Below are 15,933 nucleotides of genomic sequence, written 5' to 3'. Positions count from 1 at the left end.
CGGCCTGCGGACTGAAGGGTGCCAGGTTCGATTCCAGTCAAGGGCATGTACCTGGGTTGCGGGCACATCCCCAGAGGGAGATGTGCAGGAGGCAGCTGATCGATGTTTCTCTCTCATCGATGTTTCTAACTCTCTATCTCTCTCCCTTCCTCTCTGTAAAAAATCAATAAAATATATATTAAAAAAAAGAGAGAGAGGAATATATAAACTAGTAGAAGAATATACTGTGTTCATGGATTGGTAGACTTAACATCATTAAAACGTCCTTACTAACCAAAGCAACCTACAGATTCAATGCAATCCCTATTAAAATACCAACAGCATATTTCACAGATCTAGAACAAATACTCCAAAAATTTATACGGACCCACAAAAGACCCCGAATAGCCGCAAGAATCTTGAGAAAGAACAAAGTTGGAGGAATCACAATACCAGATATCAAGTTATACTACAAAGCCACTGTACTCAAAATAGTCTGGGTGGCACAAGAATAGGCATATAGATCAATGGAGCAAAACAGAGACCCCAGAAATTGACTTAAGGCATTACACTCAATTAATATTTGACAAAGGAGGCAGAGCATATGATGGAGTCAAGACAGTCTCTTCACTAAATGGTGTTGGGAAAATTGGACAGATACATGCAAAAAAAAATGAAATTAGACCACCAACTTACACCATACACAAGAATAAACTTAAAATGGATAAAAAACTTAAATCTAAATTGTGAAACAATAAAAATCCTAGAAGAAACCATAGATAGCAAAATCTCAGACATCTCTCGTAGCAATATGTTTACAGATATGTCTCCCAGGGCAAAGGAAATTAAGGAGAAAATACACAAATGGGACTCTATCAAAATAAAAAGCTTCTGCACAGCAAAAGCAACTATCGACAAAATGAAAAGGGAGGCCACTGTATGGGAGAACATATTTGGCAATGATACATCTGATAAAGGGTTAATATCCAAAATATATAAGGAACTCATACAACTTTACAAAAGGAAACAAAGAATCCAATTTAAGAATGGGCAAAGGACCTAAATAGACACTTCTACAAAGTGGACATCCAGATGGCCAAGGGACATGAAAAAAATCTGCAGAGTCACTGATCATCGGAGAGATGCAAATTAAAACAATGAAACAGAAGCACAGAACAGACTCAAGAATCTCAGAGGGAACGCGAGGGAGGGTGGGAAGAGACCAACCAAAGAACCTGTATGCAGCATATATGCATAACCCATGGACACAGGCAATAGGGTGGTGTAGGTCTGGGGCGGGGGAGGGGAGCAGGCTGGAAGTGTCAATGAGGGAAAAAGGGGACACATATACATTCAACAATAAAGATTTAATTAAAAAATCATTTAAAAAAGACAACAGACAGGCTCAGTTAAGGTAAAGACTGACCTGTCCGGGAAGATAAAATCCCAGGACAAGACTCCTGCTATGACTTGCTTTTAGTCAGGAAATTTTAATTTCAGACCATCCTATGGGGTTACTTTAGGTCTCTGAGTTTGTAAGGCCTCCATGCAGGCCTCCCCTGAGCTTATCAGGTTTAGTATGTGGCCCCCTTTTTGTCCACAAGTCTTTGTTCATTTTCATGGACCCATAACAATTAAATGAGGACTAATAGGAAGAAAAAACAAGTTTGGGCTCTGCAATTAAGAAGTCATACAGCCTTAGCTGTTATGCCTCAGTTCGTTGGAGCATCGTCCTATATACCAAAAGGTGACGGGTTCGATTCCCAGTGAGGGAACATACCCAGGTTTTGGGTTCGATGCCCAGTAGGGAGGCAACTGATTGATGTCACATAGATGTTTCTCTTTCTTCCTCTCTATGAAATCAGTCAATTTTTTAAAAGTCATACAGATGGCCCTGGCCAGTGTGGTTCAGTTGGTTGGCACATTGTCCATATAACAAAAGTTGGCAGGTTCCATCCCTGGTCAGGGCACAAGGGCACAAACCTGGGTTGCAGGTTTGATCCTTAGTTGGGACAAGTGCAGAAGGCAACCAATTAATATTTCTCTCACATGGATTTTTCTATCTCCCTTCATCTCTCTCTAAAATCAATAAGCATGCCCTTGGGTGAGGATTGAAAAGAAAAGAAAAAGCAGTCATACACATGATGCAGAATGAGTTAAAATGCAAAATCTTAAAGTCTGGCAGAGAATTTGAGGGCCCTTCGGGTCTATGGAACCTAACTTGAGAAACAGTGCTCTTACAAGTGATTTTCTTTCACAGCTTCTCTTCTTCCATTCCCATCTCTCAGTAATTTTATAAGAACCATTCCACAGTCATATACATAATTAAAATTGTTAGTCGAACTCAATTTTTCACTTATGAAAAAAGTAACAGAAGACATTTCAATAAGAAAAGTTAAAATTTGATCAAGTAAATTTGTGGTAGGCGGTTAGGCAGACATGAGCAGAGCAAGAAGGATGGGCCAGGTACAGAAGATCCAGGGCATAAAGCCCATGGGTGCCAGCAACGGGCAAACCTGGGAAAACAAGGACCTGCCCCGAGGGTAACCTCTCCTCCCCTAGCTAGTCATTGGGTTCCACCGTCCCCTGACCTTTCCCTCCCTCCCCTGACCTTTCCCTCCCTCCCATGTCCTAGTCATGTGGTAGACCAACTTACAGGACAAACAAGGGGCCCCAATAGTGGCCTCATGGGACTCCCATGCAGGCCCTACAGGACCACTCCCTTACGCACTAGCCCTTATGGATAACACCTAGGCCTCAGTTGGTTTCAACTCCAGGCCCAGAGAAGCAGTAAAACCAGACGAACGATGTCATGGCTGACATCAGAACCAGTGGTACTGACCAGTGGTCGGCAAACTCATTAGTCAGCAGAGCCAAATATCAACAGTACGATGATTGAAATTTCTTTTGAGAGCCAAATTTTTTAAACTTAAACTACATAGGTAGGTACATTGTTATTAACTTAATCAGGGGTACTCCTAAGCTGGCCTTTGCTAAAAACGTCCTCAATCTGATTGAGGTACGTTCGCTGAGGTCGACCCCTGCCAACTCTCCCATCCACACTCGTCTTGTATACTTGTTTCGTCTATCTCCTTTCCGATAACTGACTTCTGCACATGGGCCACGAAGTTTCAATCGCACCGTACGTGTGCGCCCGCACATGGTATTTTGTGGAAGAGCCACACTCAAGGGGCCAAAGAGCCGCATGTGGCTCGCGAGCCGCGGTTTGCTGACCACTGGTATTGACTAAAGACGCTCTGCCCTGGCACCACTGACCTTTGTCACTGCACAAATAGTGTGTTAGTGGGGTAGAGAAGTTCCAGGTGTATGTTGGAGATTTATAATAACTGGAGCATGTGCTAGCCTTCCAATTGTCTTATTATCATGTAAACACCAACCAAAAAAACCTCCCATTTCAAAGTAAAAACAAGGCCCATTTGAAAAGCCCACATCAAAAAAAAAAAAAAAAAAAAAAGGCAGCAGAAATCCCATTTCTCTTGGTTCTAGCTTCGAAATTTCAGATCTGTCCCTTCCTACTCATACTCATTCTATCAACTGAAATAACTTTCTTAAAAAACTGTTATTGATTTTAGGAGGGATGGGGCATGGGAGAGGAAAAGAAAGAAACATCAATTGGTTGCCTCCCGTACCCACCCCTACCAGGAATCGAACCCACAACCTTTGACCTTTGGGTGCACAAGATGACACTCAACTGAGCTACACTGACGGGACCTGTAATAGTTTTGTTTGTTTTTTGCAATAACTTTCTAATAGGGGCTCCCTGTTAAGGCAATTCCTTCCACTCCCATCCTCCACATTCCTCTCATTACCTTTGTCACATCTAATCCGATTATGCCACTTCCTTGCTGAGAACATTAGCTAATGTAGCTAGCCCTACAGTAATCAGAATGACCAACTGTCTCAGCAAGGAGTCCAATGATCCTTTCCCAGTCTAGTCCAACTATATTCGTTTCCTACGGCTGTTTTAACAAATTACCACAAATTTAGTGGTTTAAAGCAGCACAAATCATTCAACCGTTCCAGACATCAGAAGTCCAAAATAGGTTTTACTCGGCTAAAATCAAGGTGTCAGCAGTGGTCAACTCTAGAGGATAATCCATTCCCTGCCTTATCCAGCTTCAGAGGCTGCCTATATTCCTTGGTCACTGGTCACGTCACTCTGTGAGCCTTGAGATACCAACTGGGTCCCTTCCTATAATCCAGGATAATCTCCCTGTCTCAAGATCCTTAATTTAACATCTGCAAAATCCCTCTGGCCATGTAAGGTAATACATGCATATTTGTAGGTTCCAGGGATTAGGACATGGACATTTTAGGGGGCCATTCGTCTGTTTACCGCATGTATCCTCCCAGATTCGCTTCCCCCTTTTCTTTCCATGACTACACCAAATCCATTCGGCATTCTCTGCATATAGCATGTTTCCTCATGCCTGCACAGTGCCAACCTCTCTATTGAAGACAAGAGACAGTATACAATAGGTTAAGAGGCCTAACGCTGGAGTAGGGACCGTTTGGGCTCAATTCTGAGTCTGTCACTTACTTCCTAAATGGATTTGGACAAATTCTTGTTGTATTAACCTAGATCTAGATAGCAGATTATAGGAAAAACAAAGTAAATTACCTCTCAAGAAAGCAATTACTCAAATACAGCTCGTGGAATGTCCCACAGGCAAAAATGACTTGGTTTCTCTGATAAATCCGTATTTGAAAAGGTGGTATCAGGGGGGATTGTTTAGATTAAAAGAGACAAAGAACAAATTCAATATATTGGCCCAAGTTTAGATGTAGATCTAAACCAATCCTCCATAAAAAGGCATGCGATCAGGGAATCAATCTAAAAGAGGTGTCAGAGAATAATGAGAAAGTGTAAGTATAATGACATGGTGCTAAACATTTTTAAAAACTTGGGATGTACACTCTAAGGACAGAGACAGGCACAAAAGTACCATCTCAGAGTAAATGGGCATTATGTTTGGGATCTTTTTAAAGATATTCTATCAAAAAAGAGGGAAATAGATGAAACAAGATGGGCAAACGTTTATTGCTGACCTGAGTAATTGGTACACAGGATTTGATTATACTATTGCACTTTTCTGATTGAAATGTTCCCCGATACATCTCTCCAAAAATACATCTCCGAGGAAGCTTTTCTTTCCCAGCGTCTGCCAGAAAGTTCGTGACTTCCTTAATCACCTCCCTTAGCAGTTTATTCACATCTCCACCCTTACAGCACAGAATGACGCCCAGTTATTGAGGCGTCCATCACCGTTACTTAAAATTCAGTGCTCATCGCGTGCCAGGGCCTGCTGTTCTGGATACAGGGTGGCGAACAAGGCAGGCCTCTCCACCGGCTATGGCAAGTGGCCACAGCCCACGTGGGGCGGACCAGAGCCCGGCGGGCCTGCCAGGGCCAGCAGGGGCTGGGCACCGGGAGGCCCGAGGAGGGAAGGCTGGGGGGAGGCCCCCTGGGGCTGGGGGTGCGGGCCCATCTGTGCTCTCACCTGTGCAACTGAAGCCGAATCAAGCTCCAGGTACTACGAAGTAACACATGCTCATTTGGGAAACGTGAAAAATACTAAAATGCTCACGTCCCTTACCTAAAAAGAACCACTATACATCTTGGCTTTTTTTTTCTTCCAGCAACTTTACTTAGGTTTCAATACTAAGAGCTAAGAAGTTAAAACACACACACAAAAACCCACAACACTTTCAATCTCAATGTACATAAGTGTTAACTTAAAAAACACACACAATTCAAACCTGTAAAGACTTTTTGTGCGTTTATTTGGGCCAAACTGTCGACAACTGCCAGGGAGCAGTCTCAAGGAAGGACTGGCGGTGTTTCGCCTTGTTGTGCACATTCAGTCGGAGGGGGAGAGGCGGGTGGGCTCCATGCAGTCCGGGTGACGGATTAGGGGCGGAAGCAAGGGGGCACCTCTGGCATTGGGTGGGCGCGGGACGGCTGACAGTCAACATTTACCTTGATGACAGCAGCAATGACGGGGTTTAGGTCTTTAGGTCTCGGCCCCAGGCCCCCAGGCACACTTGGTTTTGCCCTGAGGGGTCCGGAAAAGGGGATTGACAAGTGACCCTGACCGCCCACAGGTACGTTACCTTAGACGCAGACAATCGGCTCGGTTAAAGATACTGGCCTTTGTCGGGCAGGTACCGGCCTAGGACGGGGCTGCCCCTAGGAACTGCTTTTCGTTGAAGTGTTAATTTCAGACCATCCTTCCTGGTTCATTTGGTCTTTGCGTTTGCGAGACGGCCATGCAGGCCTTCCTGAGCCTGACCCTTCCCGCCCACAGTAAGCATTATTTTAGGATCCGACACTAGAAAAGCACCCACATACATGCCTGCCCTCGGGGCTGCTATCCCAGGTGCGCACGGCACGGGAACACCTTTTCCCAACGCCTGGCCTCTGGGCTGGGCCCGCCTCCGCGCCAGCGCTCCACCGGGCCGCCTGCGGGAACGTCCCCCGCGGCACAACCTGGGCTTCCCCGCGCCCCTACCACCAAACCCACTTGGTCTCCTCTCTCCCCCAGCCCGGGCTTCCCTCGGTCTAGCGTGGCCATGCTGCTCGCCCACCTCCCACAGACCTGGGGCACGCCACCCCGGCCAGGCATCCGGGTATTGCGCCAGCCCACCAGCGACGGCTCGGCGGGCAGCCCCGCCCCGGTCTCGCCAAACCTCGCGACATCTCACCAGTTCCGCCCGCAGGTTCGCCGGCCTAACGGCACCGCGGACCAGGAACGTTCTAAACCCCTACGCACGCGCCCTGGGGCCCTCAACGTCCCCGTCTCCGCCCTTCCATACGCTCTTACGTAAGGGAGCGCCCCGCCTCCAGGCCATGCCAATCATCTACTTCTTCCCTGGGGTAACCTCGCAACAGGCTTCTGAGTGGCTGATCCTGGGAGTCTACGTCGCGGAGTCGCGGTGCCGATAGGTTGGCAGCCGGCTCCGCCTTACCGCATTTTGCACAAAAGGTGATTGGTCGGCGTCGCCTTCCAATCAGCGGCGGGCTGTCGGATTCAAACCGAGATCGTTCCGCTTGTGGTCGGTTGGTTGCAGTCGAGTCGTTTCCTCGGCCGGACGCGGACGGTTGGTTCGCTGCGCCCGCTGCTCCCGCCCCGTGGCTGCCCTCCGCGGCGCTCCTCTGCTGGCAGGATGGCCCACAAGCAGATCTACTACTCAGACAAGTACTTCGACGAGCACTACGAGTACCGGTGAGCGCCGGCCCGCGGGCTCCTCAGCTAGGGCGGCCGCCGGCTCGGTGAGGCCGGAAGTCGGGCTGCGGTCCGCCGGGAGCTGAGTGGGGGCTGGTCGGGCCGAGCGCCCCTCTCCTCTCCTGCGCAGGCCGCACCGGCCGCCGCTCTTTGTTCGGTGGGTGAAACGGCTGAGGCAGGGGCGCGGACCGGGCGGCTTCTGGTGCGAAGCCGCCGCCTTAAAGCCAGACGGGTCCTCGGCCTCTGGCGCGTCGGCCCTCTGGGCTCCGTTTACGTAGAGGAAATACGTGGGGGTTTTTTGTGTGTGTTTTTTTGCTTTTGCTGTTAATGATACTAAAAGTGACCTTGAGGGGGAACCCCCGAAAACTTGGCATTGATTGGGGTTTGAAAGTGTTTATTGGGTGACCTACGTAGCGTTTAGAGCGTTAGCCATGGTGACCGAGGGAATTATTCAAGGGGCTTGCTTTTCTGACTAAACTGAGAGCTCGGGTGGACGTCGGGCGCCTTTTCCAGCCGGTGCTCCGGCCACACTTCGCTGTGGGGGAGCTGGGGTGCGGAGTCTTGGTTGCTAAGTTAATCTGTGAAATCAGCACCTGGCCTTGCGGGAGGCAGGAACGCGGCTTCCGTTGGCTGGTCTGCCCTCCTGGGGCGTGGCTCCCGAGGCCTCGGCGACCCGCCCTCCGGGAGCGCCGGGAGCCTCGCCCGCGGCCCTTCCAGTTGGATCGCTGAGAAGGCTGGTCAGGAAGAAAGGACAGTGTGTTCGGCGCATCGCTCTCTCCTGGGAAATTATATTCTTAGAAGAAAAGCGGAGAGTTTTAGAGATTAGTAATCCTGCATTGTTTCCTATTCTCCAACCAGAAGACGCTGCCGTTCTGGATATAAATAGGAAGTTGATTATCTTATTTTTACATAGTAACTACATACTACACAGTTTCCTGTGATATGATGGCACAAAGCCCAGCGGCCATAGACAGTAATGGGCAGAATGGAAACCGTATTACCCATCTAAACCTGGAAAATTAATTCTGAAACAGGGCTCCAAGTAAACTGACCTTTTTTGGGTCTTCTGGCAGTAGTTTACTTTTTAGTTTCAATAAACCAACAATCATTGAGCACTAAATAAGCCGAATTTACTTGGTGGTTTGTGTGTATTAATCTGTAGAAGAAAATCCTGTCATAATTGAAGTGATCTATTCTAAACCATTATTAATTAAAGATGACGATCTTTCTTGACCAAGCCACTTGCCTTTATAGGAGCAGAACCGTGATTAATCTTCAGAGATACTTCTAAAGGCACATCGATAATTAGTAATACAATCAGAGGTGTGATTCTAGGGAAGTTTGTATATGGTGGTGCAGCATGCAATGTGGATTTCAAGTGTTTATTTTTGCCAGTATGCAATTATCTACATCTTTGATTTTTTTTTCTTTTGTGAATGCAAACTTAATTTCCTTTTTTTAAAAAAAGTTAATTTAAATTTTTAAAAATTTTATTAATCCTCACCCAAGGATATTTTTCCCTTGATTTTTGGAGAGAGTGGAAGGTAGGGGTAGAGACAGAAAGATCAATGTGAGAGATCAACTGGTTGCCTCCTGCACACGCCCCGACCAGGGCGGGGGATAGAGCCTGCAACCCAGGGATGTTCCCTTGTCGGAATTGAACCCCGGACCTTTTGGTCTGTAGGCCAATATTCTGTTGACTGAGCCAAACCGGCTAAGGCAATTTCCTATTTCTTTTACTTAACTTTGTCAATGAACTTCAAGGCTTAGTTCTGTTAAGTAACACTTGGGACAAGTATTATAAGATTGTATGGATTTAAATTTATAAACGCTGTATGTTAGTATTTTAAAAATCCCATCCACAACTACTTTCGAATTGCATTTTGTAGCACCTTTGTTGTTTATATTTGTCTTTACTTTCCTCCATGAAAAGCCCATAATACTGAAGTAAACATTGAGTTTTGGAAGTAATTTTTCTTACACATAGTTAGAAAACATCTCCATGAAGTGAACTATAGGTAGAATTTTCTTACTAGTTTGAAGCTACTTATTATAAATTGTTCCTTTATAATCAAACATCTTGATGGTGAGCCTGTTTCTATGGTTTCTGGAGAAGGTAGGGGTTGTCACTTTTTTCTAAATAACATGTTGATACATTTATGTAGGTATACTTAATAAGAGTACAGTGGGGCCTTGACTTACGAGTTTAATTCGTTCCGAAACTGAGCTCGGAGCTCGTTAACTCAAATTACTCTATCAACTCAATGCAAAAAATCGGCTGAGAGACAGCTGGTATCTCAAAAAAACTCGTTAGTCGGGACACTCGTAAGTCAAGGACCCACTGTACAGATCTAGTTAGTGCAAAATTTTCTTTGAGACTAACAATGTGATAGAAATAAGATAACTGGTTATTTGCAAAACCTTAAAAGTAGATGTTAAAGCAGCATTTTAGGAGTGAATGGAGGTAGCTGGTATTGATCACCATGTAGTTCACAGGAATTGGTGAAATTTTAACCAACTATGATAGTAAGCATAATTTGGCTTGACCTCATGACAGTCTAACAACATAATACAACTGTATTAGGCTCACTTTTGTTATTTAAATAATATGAAATTGGTACTTAACAAACCACCCACAGTCTAGGTTGATGAAAGATTAGTCTTATGGATGGGTTCACTTTTCCTGTGCGCCAGAAAGTAATCAGATTGCCCCTTCTCACCCCCAAGCTATGATTCACAGGTATAGAAATACTATAAAGATAATTTTATTACAATTGAGGAGGAGGAGGAGGAGGAGTGAAGGTTTGTGTTTAAGAATTTAGCAAAGATGTATTGGTATGTTTTGACAGAAGAATATTGCATGCCTTCCTAAAAAAAACACACACACAAACAAGTTTTGGGTGTAAGTCAGTAACTTAATGGAAAGCTGAAGTGTTTTTTTGCTTTTGATTCTAAACGAAGTATAAAGCATTTTCTGGAGTATACAAGGATTTGTATCTACTACAGATCTACAATGTTGAGTAATAGGAAACCCAAATTAACTGTTAACAAATGAGGCTTTTTTTTCTCCTTATGTAAAAGGCTACATGAGGCTCAGGTGATAGCTCTAATCAGAGACCATCTTCAATTTGCAGTTGCTTCTGTGGTCTTAGATGGCTTCTGTAGCTCCTCCCCGATCAGGTCAGTCTGCTTCACAATCAACAGGAAAGAGAAAAAGAATTGGGCACGTTTTTTGCTTTTGAGGACACTTTCCATAAATTGTCTATTTTCTGCTTATAGCCTATTGCCCAGGACTTAGTCACATGACCAGAGATAGCTGCAAGGAAATCTCAATTTTTATTTTATTTTTTTCATGAGTGTATGTCCAGTTTAGTTATAGGGGTCCTATTCCTGAAGAACATTGAGACAACTAGCAAACCTCTGCTGGGGAAAAAGAAATCCTAAATAAAATGCCTTCTAGGTTTGGACTGCATAGTCTTACCTTCCTAACATCAGAATTAAAGGTAGTGGAGATTATAGTCCTCACGATAGACACCATTTCACATAATATGCTTTCAAGAACATTGAGGACAAAAAAACTCAAATTTTAAGTATTCTAAAGATGCATGTGTAAAGTGATCATAATTGTAAAAAAGGCATATTTATTTACAAACAGAACACTAATACTTGGTTACATTGGTTGTCTTTCAACAGGCATGTCATGTTACCCAGAGAACTTTCCAAACAAGTACCCAAAACCCATCTGATGTCAGAAGAGGAGTGGAGGAGACTTGGTGTCCAACAGAGTCTTGGCTGGGTTCATTACATGATTCATGAGCCAGGTAAATTTTGTTATTTGGGAAAGCATTAACTGAATAGTAGCAGTTTTGGTTGTTGACTTTTTAGTAATATTGGTATTCAATGATATCCTAAAGTAACTGATAAAAGTTAACTATTTTTGAATGAATGATTTCTTTTCCTCCCTACTCCAATTTTATATTAAATACCAAAATTAAAATAATGCATTTTTCTCTCCTGCAAAATGTCACTTGAGTCAAAATATAAGCTGTTCTGTTTTATTTTTAAACTAGAGGCCCAGTGCACAAATTTGTGCATGGGTGGGGTCTGGCTGGCCCGGCCCCAAATGGGGTGGATCGGGGCCAGGCCTGCCCCAGTCGGCCCCAATTGCCCCATTAGGGTTGGCCCAGCTGAGGGGAGGGGCTGCTAGTGATTGGCTGGCCGGCCCCACCCCCTGTTCAGGCGGTTCACTGGCTGCAGTGGGTGGCATAGCAACCAGTTGCCTGGTCATTCCAGTCCCCGGCTTTTTATATATATAGATTTGTGTCATTGTTAATACCTTAAAGATTATGCCATAAATATTTTTAGAATTATGGTATCCCATCTTTAAACACTAAGAACTTATTTTTAAGTTTTATGTATAGAAATTTATGCAATTTGAAGTGATTTGTCTTTTCCTTTAGCCTTCTATCAAAGGATAATTGGTATCAACCATATTTAAGATTCAATGAGATAACATAGCCAGTGAACTCAAATTTATGAGTGCTTGTTAATTAAGTGGTATTTACCAGAGTTTTCCACATACTAAGTCAGTGGTTCCCAATGTGGGGCACACGCCCCACAAGGGGGCAATTTAATTTTTAAGGGAGGCAATTTGAGAATGAGTTAACAGTGAATTTTTTGCATTCCATATGGTTCTAGGGGCCTCATATACAGTATATAAATATATAGTGGCGTATTTATGCATTTCAATTCTCTATTATATGTTTTGAAACTTTATTTGCTATTTTTTCATATCACTTCATATTATTACTTTTTTAAACAGTTTCTTAGTGATTTCTTCCTCTACTTCAACTGTTCTTTTTTCTCTTTCATGGATGCCATGTTCTTTGGTTGGAAGCTTGTGTAGACCAAGTTAATGGCCTTTTAGGCTTCCTAACGTGAATAGTTCATTTTTTGAATAAGAAGAAGTATATGTCATGTGAGGGGGGGAGAGATCAGGATTTTAGACATGCTTAGGTGGGGCATGGCAAAAAAAAGATTGGGAACCACTGTACTAAACTAAACCTTTGTGGGGTTATATTCTATTTATGGGATATCAATAAATCTAACTTCAAGGATTTATAATGCTTTCAACAGAATACGAAGACATGCTGCAGAACTGCAACTAAAGCTATCTCGTTTTCCACTTTTATTAAAGAAAAGCAGCAGCGTCAAAAACTTACAACCACATAAAATTTTTAAGAAAAAAACTTAAGAAACACAACTTTCTTGGGATTAGGGCATGTACTCATATTAGAGTTCAAGAGGTGTTTCTCCAGATAATGCAAAAGCAATCGAGGAACTTAACTGGATCCCTGAGACATGCAGATTTATAAGCTGGTGGTTTTTGAATGAGGTGTTAGGTGTCTTTGCCCCACAGATAACTTTTCTCTTTATTTCTCACTGTAATTGAGAGTCCAAAGGTAAAAACCATTCTTCCAAAGTAGTTTCTCAATTTACCATCCCTTTTCTCCAAGGTGAGTAAACACTGGGGAAATAGTCTCATTGCCAGGTTTTCTTCTGTTTACTGTTGGACAGTGACTCAGAAGCAAAATTCATTTTAGCTACCTCAATAAGTAACTTTAATTGACCATAGATTTATTTTACTTTATTTTGGTTCAGTTGAGAATTCTTTGAATTCTGAGTGAAAATTAACCATGTTATATTAAAATGATATAAAACATTCTCTTTCCACAGAGCCACATATTCTTCTCTTTAGACGACCTCTTCCAAAAGATCAACAAAAATGAAGATATCTGGGGATCGTCAATTATATCTTTTTCAAATTTAATGTATATGTGTATATAAGTAGTATTCAGTGAATACTTGAAAAATGTACAAATCATTCATCCATACCTGTGCATGAGCTGTATTCTTCACAGCAACAGAGCTCAGTTAAATGCAACTACAAGTAGGTTACTGTAAGGTGTTTAAGATAAAATTTCTTCTAGTTACTTTTTCTCTTAAATATAAGTGCCTGTTTGACTTTACCTGTTACTTTTGTTTAATAAAGTTTGTATGTTGCATTTATCACTGTGAAGTTATTTGAACTTTATTTTAAGATTAATTCATCAGTAGAGGTTAGATGGTTTCAGTTTTACAATTTTAGTCCTGAGCAAATAAATTTACTTTAAATGGGTTTAAAATAGCTTGTTGATGAGGGTACCATTTAATTTACTAATGAAGAAACCAAGAACTAGGGATAAATTTACTAAAGTAGATTTTATAGCTCTGTTATTAGTCTAGTTCACAGAGAATTGTCTAGAATCTCCACTTGAACAAAAAGAAGTCCAACTCAATACACTGGGCAGCTTCCACTTACCTAAGATCGGCCACATCTAGTGGCCTTGGGAGAAACCACTTAGCCCTGTTTCTCCCTTTCCATTTGCCAGGTGGGGTTGTTTCCTATAAAATATCACAGCGTTTTTGAAAGTTCAAAAGCACCCTTAAAAAAACACCACAACTTCCATTCCATATGTATTCTGTGACTGTAAATTGCCTTTTAGCTGCTTGGGAAATAATTTAAAGTTAATGCAGTCTCTCTTCATTGGTATGCTGAAGAATCCTTTTAAATGAGCTGTGGTAAATATAAGACTGAAGTTTGGTGGTCCTGTCTCTTTAGAAAGGGGTGCCTTTACACATGAGCACAGTAAAGACTGGAGCAGTCTAGAACTTCCTGCCCCCGGGAACCCATCCACTAGAAGTCCAGGGTTAGCAAGTGTCAGAAACATCCAGAGCTCTGGGTCCATTTATTCTAAAATTCTTCCCAAATGTGCCCAAGTAGGTCCCTTCTCGAACCCTATTTGCTACACTAACTGTTAGGAACTCTAGTCCAAGTTCCTCCTTTATCTTCTCACTAGTTACAGGTGTCGGTCCGAGCCCCTCTGCTGGGTCTCAGACGGAGAAGCTATGAGAAATCGTGGGTGTATAAGAGTGAGTCTATTGTAGGAGCTAGTGGCCGTATAGCCATCAGATGAATCAGTTCTTCGTAGTAAGTCCTGTACAGGTAGCTGCACAGCGGCTGATACAGCTTTCCCACAAAGCAGTAGCACCTCTAACAGCCTCTGCACCTACAGCTATTAGTGGAGCAGCCGCATGCTGTCCGGCTCAGCAGCTTCTCTCTGGCTTCCCTCTGGTAGCTACATCCCCTGTGCCTGACCTAGCACACTGGCTGGTCAATGACATGTATTATACTCCTTAGAGCAGTGATGGCGAACCTTTGGAGCTCGGCGTGTCAGCATTTTGAAAAACCCTAACAACTCTGGTGCCGTGTCACATAGACATTTTTTGATCTTTGCAACCATAGTAAAACAGGTTCACCATCACTGCCTTAGCGGAAGGCCAGTTGCCAACAATGACATCAGTCATTTGGGTTACAGAAGTGCAGTGACCCTGAGAGTTGTGCTTGCTGTGCACCTGCACATAGTCCTTGGACCTGTGTGTGGTATGTGTATGGTATCTCAGCCTTGAACATTCTGATTACTAGTCCCAGGCTCAGAGTAGCCTTGATCAGCCGGTGCACTCTAAACAGGGTCCCCACAGCAAGCCAACAGAACGATGCCAGAATTGCTAAGCAAGCACTGCATCTAGGGCAGACCGAAGAACACAGAGGAAGCGGAGAAGTCCCCTGTCCCCAGGCTCCGCCATTGATTACTACGGCCAAACCCTAGCCCTCTCCAGACCCTGGGGTTTTGGGTGTGTCCAAGCATGTTTAACCTGTGGGACCCGAGCAGAAGAAAACCTTAAGAAAGAGCTATCTGCATTTTTCCTGCTTGAAATACTTGGTAGTCACTCAACCCTTCTCAGTGCGAGGCACAGGTTTCCTAGAATCAAACCCTATGGGTGAAACAGCCTACACTGTCAGCAAGCCTTAAATCTAATGCCTGCAGCTTCCTCCGGGCGCCCCACTCCGCAGCCTCCCCCACCTCGCGGGCCCCAGGCCCAGCGTCCATGTCTCACCCTACTGCTTCCCTGTGACGGCACTGTTCTCCCACGTAAACCAGGTTACTACTCCATCTCTGCCTTTCCCAGTAGCCAATGCCTCATTGTTGGGAAGAACGGAGTCGTTTTAAATCCTGTGGTTACTTCCGAAGCGCTTTACGTGGCTGGGAGTTAGGACACCAAGTCGGTTTCCAGGGCTGCAGCGCTGCGGGTGTGCACTTCCCGGGTCCCCAGCCTCGCGCATCCCGCCCCGCCCGCCCCAGGTGCCTCCCACCGTGTGGGCTCCTCGCTGGTCGTGTCCGCGCGCATCCCGCGCGCTCCCACCGCCGCTGCAGAACAGTACACGCGGGGTCAGAGCCGCCCCGCCCGCCGCGGGCACCTCCCGCCGGAAGCAGGGCTGGCCTGGGCGCGTTTCTGTGACGCACTTCCTGGCGTCCGCCCGGAAGGTGGAGAGAGGGTGGGCGAGCGCTCGGCGCTAGTCCGCCCAGCCGACGGGGCGGCTGCTGGCCTCCGGGGCCGGGACGCCTCCGAGCCGCGGGCCATGGCGTCGGAGGGGCCGCGGGAGCCCGCGGGCGAGGTGAGGGCGGCGGCCGGGCAGCCGGAGGTGTGGGGGCCGCGGAACGCAGGGGCGGGCGGCCAGCTCCCCAGCCCGGCGCCCACGCCGCCCCGCTGACCGGGTGCGCAGGGAGCCGTCAAGGGGAGGCCGCGGAGGGAGGGCCGCGCGGGC

The 15,933-nt window shown here is 45.0% G+C and overlaps 2 protein-coding genes across 17 annotated transcripts in view; both read left to right on the top strand.

The window, feature by feature from the left end:
• Window positions 1–7,034: 7,034 nt before the first annotated feature.
• Window positions 7,035–13,295, top strand: CKS2 (CDC28 protein kinase regulatory subunit 2). Its single transcript, XM_059656369.1, has 3 exons — window positions 7,035–7,226; window positions 10,920–11,047; window positions 12,963–13,295. Exons 1-3 carry the CDS (start codon window positions 7,168–7,170, stop codon window positions 13,013–13,015), a joined length of 240 nt encoding a protein of 79 aa, XP_059512352.1. The 5' UTR covers window positions 7,035–7,167; the 3' UTR covers window positions 13,016–13,295.
• A 2,344-nt stretch (window positions 13,296–15,639) lies between these two features.
• Window positions 15,640–15,933, top strand: part of SECISBP2 (SECIS binding protein 2) — a 40,621-nt gene continuing 40,327 nt past the window's right edge. For 15 of the 16 annotated variants that reach the window (XM_059656353.1, XM_059656363.1, XM_059656351.1 and 12 more), the window contains exon 1: window positions 15,640–15,783. In XM_059656353.1, coding sequence (XP_059512336.1) covers window positions 15,748–15,783 — 36 coding nt within the window. In that variant the 5' untranslated portion in view covers window positions 15,640–15,747. The remainder of the gene's footprint in view (window positions 15,784–15,933) is intronic. The other variant, XM_059656357.1, reaches the window with a different exon arrangement.

This window comes from Myotis daubentonii, chromosome 11, assembly GCF_963259705.1.
Source record: "Myotis daubentonii chromosome 11, mMyoDau2.1, whole genome shotgun sequence".
Lineage (NCBI taxonomy): Eukaryota > Metazoa > Chordata > Mammalia > Chiroptera > Vespertilionidae > Myotis > Myotis daubentonii.
This window is presented reverse-complemented; position numbering and strand designations above follow the sequence as displayed.